This window comes from Lemur catta, chromosome 1, assembly GCF_020740605.2.
Source record: "Lemur catta isolate mLemCat1 chromosome 1, mLemCat1.pri, whole genome shotgun sequence".
Classification (NCBI taxonomy): Eukaryota; Metazoa; Chordata; class Mammalia; order Primates; family Lemuridae; genus Lemur; species Lemur catta.
Genome location: NC_059128.1, coordinates 185331329 through 185349900, shown reverse-complemented (window position 1 = coordinate 185349900; position 18572 = coordinate 185331329). Strand labels below are relative to the sequence as shown.

The 18572-nt window shown below is 37.4% G+C and overlaps 1 protein-coding gene across 2 annotated transcripts; it reads left to right on the top strand.

The window, feature by feature from the left end:
* The first annotated feature begins 1695 nt into the window (after positions 1–1695).
* C1H3orf33 (chromosome 1 C3orf33 homolog) lies at positions 1696–18310 on the top strand. 2 transcript variants are annotated; one of them, XM_045539518.1, is made up of 5 exons: positions 1696–1886; positions 4096–4155; positions 8686–8833; positions 13178–13338; positions 17515–18310. In XM_045539518.1, the coding sequence occupies exons 1-5, from the start codon at positions 1773–1775 to the stop codon at positions 17914–17916; spliced, it is 885 nt and encodes a 294-aa protein (XP_045395474.1). In that variant the 5' UTR covers positions 1696–1772; the 3' UTR covers positions 17917–18310. The 2 variants fall into 2 exon arrangements, with proteins under 2 accessions (XP_045395474.1, XP_045395475.1); XM_045539519.1 differs by lacking the exon at positions 1696–1886 and adding an exon at positions 1934–2012.
* The last annotated feature ends 262 nt before the right edge of the window (positions 18311–18572 follow it).

Genomic DNA, 18572 nt, shown 5'->3' with positions numbered 1-18572 from the left:
GATTTTGGTTATAGTGTATCTTTGTGGTTGGATTTTCCCCAATATCATTTGTGTTCCATTCTCACTGGAAATTTATAGGGATTTTTGAGATTTGGCTAATTGCCTGTATAAGAGGCTGTGTTGAAGTTAAGTGCACTGAGCCAACTGGCTGAGTTGAATCCCAGCACAACTTCCCAGTTTACCACTTCTTGTCTGGGTGACCTTGGCTACTGGTTTAAACACCCTGTGCCTACTTCCTCTATAAAACAGTGATAATAATATCTCATAAGATTGCTGTAAGGATCAAGGGAGTTAATATATGAAAAGCACCTAGAACAATGCCTGGCACATAAATGCTAGCTATTGTTATTATACTTTCTATTGGCTACACTACTGAGACAATACATTCCTTGAGAGCACCATTCATGATGTGTGTTGTGAGGAATACAACATATTCTATTTTGACTTTTAAAGGTAATATTTGTGTAATATACACACAAAAATTCCAAGAGTATACCTGCACTGTGCAATGTATGGTCGCCACTAGCCATAGTGACTATTTAAATTAATTAAAATTAATAAAGTTAAAAATTCAGCTCCTCGATAGCACTAGTCACATTTCAAGCAGGCAATAGCCCCAGGAGGCTACTGGCTACTGAACTGGACAGTACAGCGACAGAACGTTTCCAGCACTGCAAAATGTTCTACTAGACAGAGCAGGCAGATAGTGAAACCTCCTGCCCTTTCCTATCCCCAGTCCTCCCCCAGGGGCAATCACAGTTAGAGGTTTCTTGTATAGTCTTTTATGGTTCAGACCCACACAAATACACACAGCATATATTTCTATTGCACAAAAGTTACCATATCATTTGCACTGCCCAGCACCTTATTTTTTGTTTCATTTAAATATATTAATTGTTAATTTCTTATATATGGCCATCTCCTTATATTTAAGCAATTAATAGTTCAGAGATTCAGAGCATCTGATACTAGGCTTATAGAGCAACTCTGAAAACTTGAAAGCACAATTCAAATATAAGAAATATGCAAGGCCAGGTGCAAGGCCGGGCGCGGTGGCTCAGGCCTGTAATCCTAGCACTCTGGGAGGCCGAGGCGGGTGGATCGCTCAAGGTCAGGAGTTCGAGACCAGCCTGAGCAAGAGCGAGACCCCCATCTCCACTAAAAATAGAAAGAAATTATCTGGCCAACTAAAATATATACAGAAAAAATTAGCCGGGCATGGTGGCACATGCCTGTAGTCCCAGCTACCCGGGAGGCTGAGGCAGTAGGATCGCTTAAGCCCAGGAGTTTGAGGTTGCTGTGAGCTAGGCTGACGCCAGGGCACTCACTGTAGCCCGGGCAACAGAGCGAGACTCTGTCTCAAAAAAAAAAAAAGAAAGAAAGAAATATGCATATGGTTATATTTGGGAGCAGGTGGACGGAATGAAGTACTCCAATTTCCATTTTTGTGTGGCACCTGCAGAAGCCACGCTGCGGCTGGTTTAATAGAAGTCACAAACTGATAATCACCCCACCAGTATGGCCGGGAACGAAGCCCCCATCGCTGCGCCATGCGGATCGCCCGCACTGCGGAAAATCTCTGTATCAAGGCGGAGGGGGCACTGTTAAGATGTCTGACACTTGGACTGGGAGGCCCGTCCAGGGGCGACGGAAGGTCGCGGAACCGCCCCCGGGCCGCGGGGAAGGAAGGGGACCGGCCGCCCGCCGGGGGAGCGCGCGCCCCCTGCCGCCCGCCGGGGGAGCGCGGCGCGGGCTCCCGGGAGGCCGAGAACATGGCGGGGCGGCCCGCGGCCTCGGCCTCGCAGCCTCCCGACCCCGACCGAGCAGCGCCCAATGCGGTGGCGCGGATCTCACAGTGGGCGGACGACCACCTGCGCCTCGTCAGGGTACCGCAGCCCTGCGGCCCGGGAGGGTGGTGGGCGCAGAGCGGCGCGGAGCGAGCCGGAGAGGGACGTTCCGGGGGGGCCTCAGGCAGGGGACCCCACCTGGGCCGGGGGCCGCTGGGCAGCGAGGTCCGGAGGGCGAGTTCGCTAGGGTCGCACGTTCGGGGCCGTGCAGGGCGCGAGGTGGACCAGGGGGGCCGATCTGCCTCATTACCGAGAGGCCTGTGCTGCGCTCTGGGGGACACTTCAGAGAGCGAGTCTCAGCCCAGCTCGGGGGACGCCGGCGGGGCCATTAGAGCAGTTGGGCAGGGCCCGCTGAGGATACCAAGGAAGAGCAGGAAGGTCCTGTAGGCCCTGGGAGAGAGGATTTTTTTTTTTTTGTTAATGTGAATCACAAGGCCACTGGAATTCGAGCAGGGGTGGGACATCTTAGGCCAGGAGGCGAGACCCCAGTGGTGCTGTGGATGGTTGGGTGTGGAATCAAGGGGCCTGCCACCGGGTGGATGGTGGTGATAGTTGCCGCTATGCAGGAGTTGAAGTAAATTATGTGTTGGGAAAATCTAGAAAACTTTTTGGGCATGTGAACATGGACATGTGTGAACGTGAGATGATCATTAGACTTCTAAGCGGAGCTGTAGATGTTCTAGGCAACGACATAGAGTCTGGTGTTGAAGCGAGATCAGAACTGGACATAGAACTTAGGAAATGAGACGGATAAACCTTAAGTAGTATTTAAAGCCGTGGGCTTCAATGAGGTCTTGAAACAAGTGAGAAAAGCTAGTGAAGCAGCCCTATAACTGAGACCTGGGGGATTCCAACATTTAGAATCTGAGGAGTGAAAAGAGGAGGTCAGCAAAAACTAAGAAGAAGCAGATAGTGAGGCAGGAGGAAATTCAGGAGCGCCAGGTGCCCTAGAAGCCAAATGAAAAAAACGTTTTCGAAGGAATGATTAACTTTAAAAATTCTGCTGAGTTAAGATGAGCTTTGCAAATGCCCTGCAGCCAAGAAGCACAAGGTCCAAGACCATGTCTGTTTTCACTCATCATTGTAACCCCAGTCCTTAGAGTAATATCTGCCACTTAGTACTAGATGAATATTTGTATCATTAATGAATAGTAGATAATATACATGTTAATTGATGAGAACTCATTTCTTCCAGTTAAGCAGTAATAGATGCATGGGTTGTTTCAAATTAAAAAATGACCTCGGAAGGATTGTGAGAGGAAATTGTCTAAATTGGAACATGTATATAATATTCCAAATAATCCAATCACAGAACAGAATCCAAACAATGTACCTTTGTGTGTGTTTTCAACCACATTTCTTAAATACTTTGTTGTATTTATTGAAGGAAGGTATGTTAGATTATCACTCTTTTTGAGGGAGTTGCAGGATTCTTAATTTTTCATTAATCTCCTTTAGGTCTAATTAAGTTTAAATGAAGCACTTTTAAAACATCACTAAGTTTTCTCTAATCATTTACCCACATGTATTTGCCAAGGTGCTATATTTTAAGGTTTTAGTGATAAGGTTTTCTACCAAATACTGAAATTCCCACTGTGGACACAAGGTTATACTAATTACTGTGGGCACTATATAAGAAGTATTAGACTGGTTCAAGCATTCAAGGAATTCATAGTTAAATTAGTGCAATCAATAGAGCACAATATATGTGTGTATTTTTTAATTTGAAACAACCCATGAAGCACTTTTAAAACATCACTAAGTTTTCTCTATTTAGCCACATATATTTGCCAAGGTGCTATATTTTAAGGTTTTAGTGATAAGGTTTTCTACCAAATACTGAAATTCCCACTGTGGACACAAGGTTATACTAATTACTGTGGGAACTATATAAGAAGTATTAGACTGGTTCAAGCATTCAAGGAATTCATAGTTAAATTAGTGCAATCAATAGAGCACAATATATGTGTGTATATACAATATAGAGAATGTGTGTATATGTACATATAAAAAATTACTGTGCATTCCAGATTTTTTGAAAAAGATTTTGAGTACTATAAAAGTTGATAGAATGGTATATCAATGAGTGGGTGGACAAAGTTTTTGGAAGAAGTGGGCCTTCATTTGAAGGATGTGCATTGTTTAAACAGTTAGATACAGAGAGGACAGTATTCTTTTTTTCCTCTTTCTAATTAGTACATTCACTATTGTGAATAATTAGAGTTAATCCTCAAATCTCTTTCTGTAGAACATCAGCACTGGAATGGCCATAGCTGGAATAGTGTTATTTATAAGAAGTGTTCGACTGGTAAGTTAAATTGAAAATACATTATGATAAGCAATAGATAATTTATTTCCATATTTTTCCATAATTTATTTCCAGTTTTTATCTCAAGCAGTATATTATTTTGTTATTCATATTGGAAGCTTTTAAATAGTATTTTAGAGCAATGAACATTTTAAGGTCTTGGTTTAAAAGTAACACATCCATAGGATTTTACAGAAGGTTACACAGCCTATATTTCCATAATCACTTTTTTCACACTTAAAGAAGAATCTGAAAATGATTTAGTTTGCTAGAATGTTATAATCACTAAAATTGCATTTCAAACATTGTGGAATTATCTCAAAAGAATTTTCTGTGGTGCTTTTAGATTAGGATCACAGTTGAATTATATCCCTTAGCACTAAATAACATATGATTTCAGTTAGCATTTTTTTTTTTTTTTGAGACAGACTGTCACTCTGTTGCCCAGGCTAGAGTGCCGTGACATCAGCCTAGCTCACAGCAACCTCAAACTCCTGGGCTCAAGCGATCCTCCTGCCTCAGCCTCCCGAGGAGCTGGGACTACTGGCATGCGCCACCATGCCCAGCTAATTTTTTCTATATATTTTTGTTGTCCATATAATTTCTTTTTATTTTTAGTAGAGATGGGGTTCCGCTCTTGCTCAGGTTGGTCTCGAACTCTTGAGCTCAAACGATCCGCCCGCCTCGGCCTCCCAAGTGCTAGGATTACAGGCGTGAGCCACCGCGCCTGGCCCCAGTTAGCATATTTTTTGACCCTTTCAATTATGTTTTATTATTGACATATTATTCCATACCCATTAAACAGTAACTCCCACTCTCCCATCCCTCCATCCCCTGGTAACCATCATTGCACTTTCTCTTTATGATTTTGACTACTCTAGGTACTTCATATATGTGGAATTATACCATATTTTTTGGTGTGCTGTGACTAGCTTATTTCACTTAGTTTAATGTTTTCAAGGTTCATCCATGTCATAGCAGAATTTTCATCTTTTTACGGATTGATAATATTGCATTGTAAGTAGACATTACATTTTGCTTATCCACTCATCTCTTGATGGATACTTGGTTTGCTTCCATGTTTTAGCCATTGTGAATAATGCTGCTATGAATGTGGGTGTACAAATATCTCTTCGAGACCCTGCTTTCAGTTCTTTCTGGTATATACCCAGAAGTGGAATTGGAGAATCATATGTTAATTGTATTTTTAATTTTTTGAGTAACTGTCGTACTGTTTTCTAGTGGCCTTACCATTTTATATTCCCAATAACAGTGCACAAGGATTCCAATTTTTCCATATCCTTACCAGCACTTACTATTTTCTGGTTTTTTGATAGTAGCCATTCTCATAGCTACTGTCCTAATGAGTGTGAGGTGGTATTTCATTGTGGTTTTGATTTTCATTTCCCTAATGATTAGTGATGTTGACCATTTTTTCATGTACATATTGGCCTTTCATATATCTTCTTTGGAAAAATGTCTATTCAACTCTTTTGCTCATTTTTGAATCAGGTTAGTTTTTGTTGTTGTTGAGTTTTAGGAGTTTATATATTCTGGGTATTAATCCCTTATTAGATATTTGATTTGCAAATATTTTCTCTCATTCTATATGTTACCATTTCACTCTGTTGATAGTGTCCATTGATGTGCAAGTTTTTAATTTTCATGAGATCCAGTTTGTCTATTTTTTCTTTTGTTCTCTGTGTCTTTAGTGTCACATCCAAGAAATCATTGCCAAATCTAATGTCATGAAGTTTTTTTGCCTATGTTTTCTTCTAACAATTTTATAGTTTTAGCTCTTATGTTTAGGTCTTTGATCCATCTCAAGTTTTTTTTTTTTTTTTGAGACAGAGTCTTGCTTTGTTGCCCGGGCTAGAGTGAGTGCCGTGGCGTCAGCCTAGCTCACAGCAACCTCAAACTCCTGGGCTTAAGCCATCCTACTGCCTCAGCCTCCTGAGTGAGCTGGTACTACAGGCATGCGCCACCATGCCCAGCTAATTTTTTCTATATATATTTTTAGTTGGCCAGATAATTTCTTTCTATTTTTAGTAGAGACAGGGTCTCACTCTTGCTCAGGCTGGTCTCAAACTCTTGACCTCTAGCAATCCACCCGCCTCGGCCTCCCAGAGTGCTAGGATTACAGGTGTGAGCCACCGCACCTGGCCTCAAGTTAATTTTTATATACAGTGTTAGGTAAGAGGCCAACTTCATTCTTTTGCATGTATATATCCACTTTTCCCAGCACCATTTTTGAAAAGACTGTCTTTTCCCCCATTGAATGGTCTTGTTACCCTTGTTGAATATCATTTAAGCATATATGTAAGGGTTTATTTCTGGGCCCTCTATTCTATTCCATTGGTCTATATGTCTTATCTTTATGCCAGAACTACATGGTTTTGATTACTGTAGCTTTGTAATACATTTTGAAATTAGGAAGTGTGAGTCCTCTAACTTTGTTCTTTTTTCAAAATTGTTTTGGTTATTTGGAGTCCCTTGAGATTCCATATGAATTTGAGAGTAGATTTTTCTATTTCTGCAAGAAATGTCTTTGAGATTTTAATAGGGGTTGTACTGAATCTATAGATCTCTTTGGGGAATATTAACATTTTAATAAGTTTTCTAGTCTATAAAATGGGATATCTTTTCATTTATGCCTTCTTTAGTTTCTTTCAGCAATGTTTTATAGTTTTCATTGCACAAGTCTTTCACCTCCTTGATTAAGTTAATTCTTTCACCTATTATAAATGGAATTGTTTTCATAATTTCTTTTTCAGATTGTTTATTGTCAGTGTATAGAAATGCAACTGATTTTGTGTGTTGACTTTGTATGCTGCTACTTTGCTGAATTTATGTGTTCTCATAGTTTTTTTTTTTTTTTGGAGTTTGTGTATATAAGGTAATATAATCTGTGAAGAGAAATAATTTTACTTCTTCCATCTTAATCTAGATGCCTTTTATTTCTTTTTCTTGCCTAAGTGCTCTGGCTAGGACTCCTAGTACTGTGTTGAATAGAAGTGCTGACAGTGGACATCTTTGCCTTGTTTATGATCTTAGAGGAAATGTCTTTTACCATTGAGTATGATGTTTGCTGTGTTTTTTGTTTCACATATGGCTTTTATTATGTTGCAGTAGTTTCCTTCTATTTCTAATGAGTGTTGTTATCATAAAGGATGTTGAATTTTGTTAAATGCTTTTTCTGTATCAATTAAGATAATCATGTGGGGTTTTTTCGTTATTCTGTTAATATGGTATATTATATTGATTTTTTAATATGTTACATTCTAGGAATAAATACCACTTAGTTATGATGTATAATCCTTTTAATATATGGCCAAATTTGGTTTGCTAGTATTTAGTTAAGGATTTTTGCATCAGTGTTTATAACAGATATTGGTCTATAGTTGCCTTTTCTTGTGGTGTTTTTGTATAGCTTTATCAGGGGTAATGCTGGCCTCATAGACTGAGTTAGGAACTGTTTTCTCTTCAGTTTTTGGGAAAAGTTTGAGAAAGATTGATGTTAGTTCTTTAAATACTTGTTCAAATTCACCAGTGATGCCATCAGCTACAGGGCTTTTCTTGGGGGAGAGATATTTGATTATTAATTTAACTACCATACCAGTTATTTAGGTTTTTTATTTCTTCTTGATTCAGTCTTGGAAGGTTTTGTGTTTCTAGGAATTTATCCATTTCATCTCCATTATCCAATTTATTGGTATACAATGGTTCATAGTGCTCACTTACAGTTTTTTTATTTCTGTAGAATTCATAGTTATGTCCCCACTTAATAGTATCCCATATGTCCCTTAGGCTCTATTCACTTTTTTTTCAATCTTTTTTTCCTTCTGTTTCTCAGACTCAGTAACTTAAGTTGTCCTATCTTTAAGTTTGTTGATTCCTTCTTCTGCATGTTCAAATATGCCTTTGAATCCCTCTAGTGAATTTTTTATTTGTTATTGTAATTTTCAGCTCTAGAATTTTTCTTTTTTCAATTTTCTATTTCATTATTGATATCTTCATTTTATTCACATATCATTTTCTTTCTCCAACTTTGTTCCTATAAACACATTTGATTAAATTATGTTAAAGTATTAATACAAAATTAAGAACCAAATTTAAAAAATAATTTTTTTTTTGAGACAGAGTCTCACTCCATTGCTTTGGGTAGGGTGCAGTAGCATCATCATAGCTCACTGTAATCTCAAACTCCTGGGCTCAAGCTATCCTCCTATCTTAGCATCCCTAGTAGCTGGGACTACAAGTGTCCACCACCATACCTAGCTAATTTTTTCTATTTTTGGTAGAGATGGGGTTTCACTTATGCTCAGGCTGGTCTTAAACTCCTGACCTCAAACAATCCTCCTGCCTTCGCCACCCAGAGTGCTACAATTATATGGGCATGAGCCACCAGGCCCAGCCCAAATTAAAAATTTTTGATGGCTATGTCTTGTTAAATGTTTAGATAATAATTTGACATTTTAAATTTTGAAATGAAAATAATATGGTTATATTTTTCTCTTTGTAAATTAATAGACGTCAAAATTTACAAGTTCTTCAGATATTCCAGTAGAATTTATAAGAAGAAATGTTAAACTACGTGGACGATTACGACGAATAACTGAGAATGGTTTAGAAATTGAACATATTCCTATTACTTTACCTATTATATCTTCATTGAGAAGTAAGTAATGTGTGAGAAAAATAAGACTAAGTAACTATTGTAGTGTTCTTTTATTAGATGTTATTTATAAAATAGCAAAAAATATCATTGTAATTCCTGATAATCCTCCATTGTCTGTGAGAGAAAGTCTAAACTCTTGGCTTTATATACAAGGAACTGTTTAATTTGGCTCCAGGCTTCCTTTCTTCCTTCTCTCCTTTTTAAAATTCAGCTACTGAGTCTTTCATTCAGGCATTCAGTCATTCATTTCACAAATGTTGAGCACTCTTTGTGGTCTAGGACCTAAGCTAACTGTACAATGTTGGGTGAAACAAAGCCCCTTTAACCCTTGGAGCTTACAGTGTAGGTGGAAGATAAACAACAAACAAATGAAAAACTGTGCTAAGAGCTATGAAGGAAAGGAGCAGGGTTTTAGGATAGAGAATTATTGCGGATCACGTGAGGGATAGGGGAATCTACGCATATGGAGTAATTAGAGAAGGCCTCATTGAGGAGTTGCTATCTCATGAGAGACTTGATTGAGGGGACTAGCTTGGAAAAGCAGAGGTAGGTATGAGTTTGACTCTTTTGGCAAGCCATATGAAGGCTGGTGTGGCTGAGGCACTGGGAAGAAGTGGGTGAGATGCACCAAAGGAGATTGGTGAGAGAGGCAGGAGCCAATCTTTCCTGCTGCAATTCCTGTTTCTCTTTGCTTCACATCAAAGACTTCAGCTACACAGACCTTGGTGCTGCTTGTATGCATTCTCATTGCCCAGTGTCTTGGCTCCTGAACTCCAGTTGATTCTATAGGATCCTGCTCAACTGTCAGCTCTTTTGTGAAGCTTCTTTAACTCCAAAACTGAATTAGCATCTTTCTTTACTATGTCTCATAGCAGTTTATAACACACTGTGATAATAGTACTTACTCACCTTTCCTTATAGTTATTATGTATTTAGGTTTATATACTTCACTAAGCTGTGAGCCCCTGATGGGCAGGGACCTTTACCTTTTTATCTTGATATTCACAGTCCTTAGAAAAATACTTATTAGCCCATAGAGACTTGGTAAAAGCTGTCTAATGAACTGATTTAGTTCTATTTAAACATATTTTTTTCCTCACTCTGTTGCTCAGGCTGGAGTGCAGTGGAGTCATCTTAACTCACTGCAACCTCAAACTCCTAGGCTCAAGTGAGCCTCCTGACTCAGCCTCCTGAGTAGCTGGGACTATAGGCATGCATCACCATGCCTGGCTAATTTTTTTATTTTTTGTAGAGACAGGGTCATGCTATCTTGCCTAGGCTGGTCTCGAAATCCTGGCTTCAAGTGATCCTTCCACCTTGGCCTCCCAAAGTGCTAGAATTACTGGTGCGGGCTACCTTGCCTGGCTATTTAGAGATCTTCTTAACATTATTTTAATTTTATGAAGAAAAGGGTTCTTTCTTGTTTTTTAATTTTACCCCCAGATGAATGAATATCACTATTCAATGAAATATAACTATAAAGGAATAAGATTGATGTTTTTTTTCCCCTAAACATACCTGACATAATTGATTCTTTTAACAAACCAGAGAATTTACACAGTTTAAATAGTGTTGCTCCCTAAAGAGAGATCAGCTAGGGTGGTTTTTTGTTTGTTTGTTTTTTGGTTTTTTGGTCATTTCAGCTCTAAGCAGGATTTACACTTCACAAGTCCTTTAGCTTCTTAGTTGTTGTAATAATTTAAATCTCTCCTATCTGAAATAGTAATGACTCTTTAAAGCTTAGGCAGCAAGGTCATCACCTGTGGTTGTCCAGACTATGCATTGCATGACTCCAGGCATATTCAGTAGGAATCTGCCTCCTAACGTCGTGCAGTGCCAGAGCATTGTAATCACCATATATGATTATTATTATTAATGGGTTCCTGTCAAATGTCTATATAACTTGGTATTTAGAATCAAAATTTTATAGGTGAAAAGAACCTCAGTAAGCCTTAATTCCCACCTTAATTTTCTCCCCAACTTATTTTAATATTTTCTATAGAGATTAAATGCCATATATACAACCATCTAGCTAATAATTGATGAAATCAAAGCTAGAAAACAGATTTTCTGCCACTCAGTTCAGAACCCCGTAAGTAGACATATAGATGTTAAAGAAACAAATGGACATATGTGTTATAGCTCTTGAACTCTTGGGCTCAAGCAGTCCTCTCGAATTGGCCTCCCAAAGTGCTGAGATTATAGGTGTGATCCACTGTGCCCTGCCAGAAGTCATAGACTTTTTTTTTTTTTGGAGACAGAGTCTCGCTGTGTTGCCCGGGCTAGAGTGAGTGCCGTGGCGTCAGCTTAGCTCACAGCAACCTCAGACTCCTGGGCTTAAGCGATCCTACTGCCTCAGCTTCCCTAGTAGCTGGGACTACAGGCATGCGCCACCATGCCTGGCTAATTTTTTCTATATATATATTTTTAGTTGGCCAGATAATTTCTTTCTATTTTTTTTTAGTAGAGACGGGGGTCTCACTCTTGCTGAGGCTGGTCTCGAACTCCTGACCTCAAGCAATCCACCCGCCTCGGCCTCCCAGAGTGCTAGGATTACAGGCGTGAGCCACCGTGCCCGGCCCGAAGTCATAGACTTTTAAAAGTAACATTTGCTTTTTCGAAAAAGCTCTAAGGTTTTGGTGAAAGTATATTATGGGTGTAATTTACCTTATTTAATAGAATTGTTTTTTGAAGATTTATTGTTAAATTATTATTGACCACATTGTATTTTAAATGTTCAATGGAGAATTTGCCAATTTTAAAGGAATATAATGATCTTTGTCAAATGAAGAATTAGGACATTAATACTTCAGGTTGATAGTGTTGAATTAGATTCATGGACCATCCACTCTAAGTTTTTGGTTCCAAAAACTTTGGTCTCAAAGACTATGGGATATTTTATTGTAAAATGGTTGTTGGTGTTGGCAACATTAAAAGATTAGAGAGAAACATCAGAATTCTCAGACTTCCCTTCACTCATTATGTACCAATGATTTGAATTCATCTAATCTTTATTGTATGTTCTGCCTTCATCTAATTTGTGTATTTACTGTATCACAAAGTTTTGCTAACGGCATAATTCTCCTACTTATACCTTTTGATGCTTCTCAAACTGAAACCCTAGGATAAGTTTCAAGAAGCCCAACATCCTAAAGAAAATGTTTTTCTATTATCAAATGATATAACAGGACATCTTCTTGACCTAAAGTATTATTTCTTCCCTAGAGATGAACCTAACTTAAAGTTAATGAACTTAACTTTATACTTTCAACCACTTCACAAGAGCTAACATATGTCAAATGTATAATTTCTTTTTTGAAAAAAAAGACACTAAGTTTTTTTTTTTTTGGTCAGCCATTATCCCTTTTCAGAAAGTTACAAACTTTTTCTAAAATAAAATCCTGTTATTAAAGTTAAATTGGTTAAAATTGTATCAAGAGTTTAGGTAAACAGATCTTCATACTATGTGACTTTAAATATAAATTGATAAAATCCTGTTTGGAAGTCAGTTTTGCAAAATGTATAAAAAATAATGGTGTAGCTCAATATTTGTTGAGATGGGAAGATATCCTCAATAAATTGTTAAGTGAAAAAGTAGTTTCTACAGTTTTTTGGTGGTAGCAGCCCATATTATTATTTTTTTAATTATTTTTTTAGAGATGGGGTCTCACTGTGTAACACGGGCTGCTACAATCATAACTCACTATAACCTCGAACTCCTATTTCTGGGCTCAAGCAATCTTCCCACTTCAGCCTCCTATGTAGCTAGGGCTACAGGTACCTAGCTGTATTTTTTAAATTTTTTTTTTTTGTTTGTTTTTTGTAGCCAAGGTCTTGCTATATTGCACCACCACTCCTGCCTAATTCTTTATTTAAAAAAATTTTTTTTTTTTTTTAGACAGGGTCTTGCTATGTTGCTCAGGCTGGTCTCAAACACCTGGCCTCAATTGATCCTTCTGCCTCAGCCTCCCAAAGTGCTGGGATTACAGGTGTGAGCCACCACACCCAGCAGCCCGTATTACTAAACTACATGTTTATAGCTTTATGGTATATGCTTCAAAATAAGTCTGGCAGAAGTAAGTCTGGAAGTTTGAAACAAAAAGGTTAAATTGGTTAAATCTCCCTTACTGAAATGGGTGTTTGAAATTACTCCATTTGTTATACATTTGTATTGTTTTAAAAGAAAACTTGAATATAGAAATAAAGTGACCTACATTTAGAGAGTCTGAATATTTATAAATAAATATAATATATTCAGTTGCTTTTTTGGAGGCCAAATGACTTTGGAATTTGCTTTTACAACATGCTATTAAAGCTAAACTCTTTTCTACCTAACCTTTTTAGAAGAGCCATGTGGTGCTTTGCTGGTTAAGCTGGCTGGAGTAGAACTCACTGAAACTGGGAAAATATGGTTACAGAAAGAACTAAAACCTTCCCAGCAAGTATGGTTCCAACTTCTTGGAAAGGAAAATTCAGCACTCATTTGCTACCTTTTAGTAAATAAGGTAAGCAGTGTGAAGAAATAACTAGCAATGTTATTATTTATACAAGCATACTTACTTAGAACTTTGGATATATAATGGGACTCTGAATTATTTTTGTCTTTTTAAATTGCTAGTAATAGTGATTATGAAACCTTGTATTTTATATATAAGTTTTATTATTGTAGAAAAAAACAGAAACTTAAGAAAGCAAGAAAAAAACCTTCAAATTATTGATGACTCTGGGCATTGCTAATTTAACATGTTAACTGCCACACACAAAAAACAGAAACTTTTCCTTGGGGCCACAGTGTTTTATTACGAAAATAGAATAAAAACTTCAAGTGTAATTTAAAGGTAAACATAAATAGAAAAACAAAATTTATTGACTTCTGTTCATTTAATCCATGGTTTTAGAATTAAATTGTCAAATATTAATTGTAAGAATAAGAACATCAACAAGTAAGATTTTATATATGCTTCACAGGGCCCTGGGATCAAGCTATACTGAGTTAAATACAACTGTCCTGGCAGTTAATGTATTAATGAGTATCTTTATACATTTATTTATGCATGGGTATATTATATCACTCTTGTTATTAGAAACCACTTTTTGAGTGAGATTTGTCAACCGGAAACTACAAAGAGCAAGAGTGTTTTCTGAAGGTAAATATTGCTAAGTCTGGTCCAATACCTTGTTGATAGGTATGTCTTAGTGTGTAAGTCTTTAAACTCTAAAGTTGAACATTTAAATACTATTTCTGATCAGTAGGTAGTCATCTAAAGACGATGTCACAGAGTCTCACCTTTATGATTGGTCATAGCCATTGTGTACCTGGGAATGACAGAGTTTCATGGTTGTTGCCAAATCACTGTCCTGAATCCTTGGATGTGCCTTACTCCACATTTCTTTTGGTGGGCCATCAGACAGGTTTTTATTCCTTATTCATGTCAATGATATGCAGATATTAAAATTATAATTATGAAGATGGCAGCAACACAGAAAAAGTTTATGACTTAATTTTTAATTTTTTTTAATTTTTATTTATTTATATTTTAGAGGCAGGATTTCAGTCTGTTGCTCAGGCTGGAATGCTGTGGTGCAGTCATAGCTCACTGCAGCCTCCAACTCCTGGGCATAAGCAATCCTCCTACTTCAGTGTCCCAAAGTGTTGGGATCATAGGCGTGAGCCGCTGTGCCCTGCCTTATTGTTAAGTTTCAGTCTGAAACCTTCGGTTCTTGGCACGCTCATGGCCAAAGAATGACCAGACACGCCAAAGTTAGGCAAGCATGAAAATGAGGTTTATTGAGAAGAGAAAGATAGGATTATAGGGCAAGAGCAGGATATAGGTTTACAGAGCTTGGTATATATGCCATGGATGACAACCAGACCCACTGTCACAGCAGGGCAGGCAAAAGGAGGGGCAAAGAGAGAGAGCTTAGCTATGGTCTGTGTCCTATTTTATAATATCCAGATAGGGACCTCCCTTGTGGTTCAGAGGTCACCATGGAACTTTGATTAGAGAGTTGGGAGTCACATGAACTGAGTCTTACTGCACACGTGTAGGTTCTAGGTCACTTTCCAGACTTTATGGTCCCCATGCGGCTTGGCCCATGGGCTAGAAGAGTCCTCTGCATTCTTCTGCAGCTGGCACACCAAGTTCTGATTGGCAGATTCATAGAGTATTCCCTCCTCCCCTCAGGTATGGAGAATCAGGGTTGGGCAGGACCAAGATGGGGGCAACAGCACCCACTTTTGTCCCTAGGAGACCTGGAATCCCTTGCTATCTACGTAACATTATGACTTAATCTTTTAAAAATCAGAATACAAAATTGTGTCTAGACAGATTTCCAAACTTATTAAAAATGTATGTATGTGGGTGATTACTGAAAAGCGAATATGGAAAAATAAAATGGTTAAAATGTTACTATGACAGGATTAAGAGCAGTGTTTTTTATTTTTTAAAGTCCCTTATTGTATAACAAACAAGAATAACCTGAAGAGAAAACCTCATATTAAAATGATTAGAATTTTAACTAGTTTAATTCTTAAAAGTGTTACCGAAAACTCAGCACTTGTTATCAAGGCCTAATCAGAATGAGGACAAGTGGTTTGAAGAGGAAGGAAAGAAAGAGGCATTTTATTACTTTTCAGGCAAAGGCGGAAAAATGATAGACCTCCTTGTCTCAAAATCCAAATTTTCTGAACATTTGCAGAAATGCAGAGCTGTTAAAGGGTGGGTTCTCAGCTTCAGGTAATTACTGTTCAACTACAGTTGATGATTCTGAATCATCTCCGCTGAAGACATTCCTGTGACCTCGGCCTAGGACCTCCCTTTACCAGGTCTAGGCTGGGCCATCTCCTGTTGCACACATAAACAAAAGACTTACCCTGACTTACCCTGCCCCTCCCAACCGCTGGCCTGAGGCAGGATGCAGGCTTCAGTTCTCAAAAAGGAATGGAGGATGTTTTAAAGAGACAAAATATTTTTGCCATTTTTTCCAGGCCATTCCCTCTGTTACAAAAGCATTTTTAATTATTAACAGAAAGCTTAATGAAATTCATTAAGTTTTACATATCCAGATCATTCAGTTCTTTCAAAATAAGAATTATCCAAATGCAATCGCTGCAATCATAGCTCACTGCAGCCTCCAACTCCTGGGCGTAAGCAATCCTCCTACTTCAGTGTCCCACAGGGTTAGCATTATAGGTGTGAGCCACTGTGCTTATGTTTAAAAGTAAGTTAATAATACAAAGTTATATAAAGCATCCCAAAGCCCTTACAAAAATAAAATATTAGCTTCTCTTTTAAGTCGAAAAGCGCAATTACCAAAAAAGGAGATGATTACGATGATAATGATGATAACAATATTATATTCTGAATGTATGCCATATGCCAGACACTGAACTAACTAACTGCTATGCTTATATTATTTCACTTATCCTCAGAACCACCCTATGGAGTTACTACTGTTTTTATTCCGACCTACAGGAGGGACACTTAGGGAAAATAATTGTCTTGACCAGGGTAACCAAGTGGAAGAGCCTGTGTTTGAGCCTAACTCTTCCTGGTTCCCAAGTCCACATTTCATCTTATATATCTTTAACTTTTATTGCTTCCTAGGTGACCAAATTATGCTATATGCATATTGTGATAATTTACTTCTCCTATTTGAATTTTATTAATGCGTGAGGTTGAATTTTAATTCTGATTTTGACTCAAAAGAATGAGCTTATATAAGATTTCAAAGATTGAGAAAAATATGATAAACCCTTTATGACTAACTCCTTATAATTATGTACCAAAATTACTAAATTTGAAGAAAAAAATTTATTTTTAAATTTTTTATTTAATAAAATGTTTTAAAGATAACTTTGTTCCTTTAGATGGTCTTAGAAAATGTCTCCTAGTTTAGGCCTGAGTTTTCACATTTTTAGAATTTAACTGTGAATTACTTATCTAATGAAGCTATTAAATTATTAATACTTTAAGATTAATTTTGTTAGATTAACATCCCACAAGGACTGTAGAAATAGTTAAGCAGAATCCCCTTTATACAGCGAATTAGTGAGGGGAAAAAAAGTCCCTTTTATCTGGTTTCATTAGGAAGTGAGGTATTTCATGAGTGAAATTTCCTGAAGGATGAAGTTTGAAGGGCCGGGACTATTTTTATATTAATTATTTTGGGGGAAGTCTTTTAAAAATGTATTTACATTACAGTGCTGTCCTAAACACTGGAATTCTGAAGTTAATTTAATAGTTGAGAGATGATTCAGGTCATTTTGTATATGACTACTTTTTTAGTTTCTATAGTTTCCCTTAGTTTCTTTTGCTGCAGCCTCCTGTCTTTGTGCCTAGCTTGTGTGCCTCACTCATCCTCCAAACAACCAAACCAAAAAAAATGCTTTTTATACTTTATTGCTTCAAAGCTTCTTTGGGTTAAGAGAACAATGAGTCTGTGGAGAATTCTATGTTATAAAAGAGTCAATTGACTTTAAGCAAGGGTCTCTTCTAGTGATAAAGCTCTTGGATTTAGCAAAAGCTGTTTTAAGCTCTTGGGGACCTTTTTGTTTTAAATGTTTAGCTTTTCTCTGGAGGACCAATATTGGTGCATGACTGATTTTAAGGCAAATACAATGTTGTGGGTGTAATAACAGTTTTCTTAAATAATTGGTTTGTGTTCTTTTTTAATTCAAGGGAGGATATTTTAGTGTGAGTCTTAATGAAGAAATTTTGAGAAGAGGCCTTGGCAAAACTGTTCTTGTTAAAGGGCTTAATTATGATTCTAAAATCTATTGGACAATTCATAGAAACTTACTTAAAGCTGAATTAACAGCCTTAAAAAAAAGAGAAGGAATATGGAAGGAAGAATCTGAAAAAGAAAACTATTTGGAAAAACTCAAAGATTCCTGGAGAGAAATATGGACAAAAGACAGTTATTTAAAAACAATTGGATCAGATCTCAACTTGAAAAAGGAAAGTTACTATGACAAACTTAGAAGGACTTATGAAATATGGAAAGACAACATGAATAACTACTCCTTAATACTGAAATTCAGAGAACTTATAAGTCGCATACACTTTCGAAGAAAAGGGTGAAATATCCAAGAGATCTAGAGGTGATCTGCTCTGAAGAGTAAAATATGTAAATATATGGACATTTTCATTGAGTCAAAATGGAAATTTCCCCAAATGATGAAAGTTGTAGTTTAATGGTATTTAAATATTAAAGAGATGATTATGATAAGTGTAATATCACAATTAATTTAAATAAATTATGATTCATGTAATATGCTTTTAGGAAAAATGAAGCATTCTATAAAAAGTTACCAAACTGAAGGATTTATATATGTAGTGCTAACGTTTGAAGAGAAAGTTTAACTATTGGCCATCGTGTTATTTTGGGCAGCCACATTTGATTTTTGTTTAAAGAGAATATTTGTTTTATTTTTTCAGGTTTATCATCTTTCATTATTTATAATAAAGGAATTCTTTATACTTTATGTCTGAGGCTGCTGTTTTCTCTCAGCTGTTTTCTGACTGCTTGTGAATTTGGGGCAATGATACAAGAGGAGGCCACTTAGTCCCTTCCTGGTAATAAAGAATGGCAAATTTCTACCTGTTGTCAGATGAGGGGGATAATCCTGAGAACAAGAAACAATGTGCTGGGGATGGCAACACAGAGGAGAGAAAGAACTGGGATGCCTAAGACGTTGTAGAGCCCCCGAAATAGGTATTACTTGAACTGCACTGCT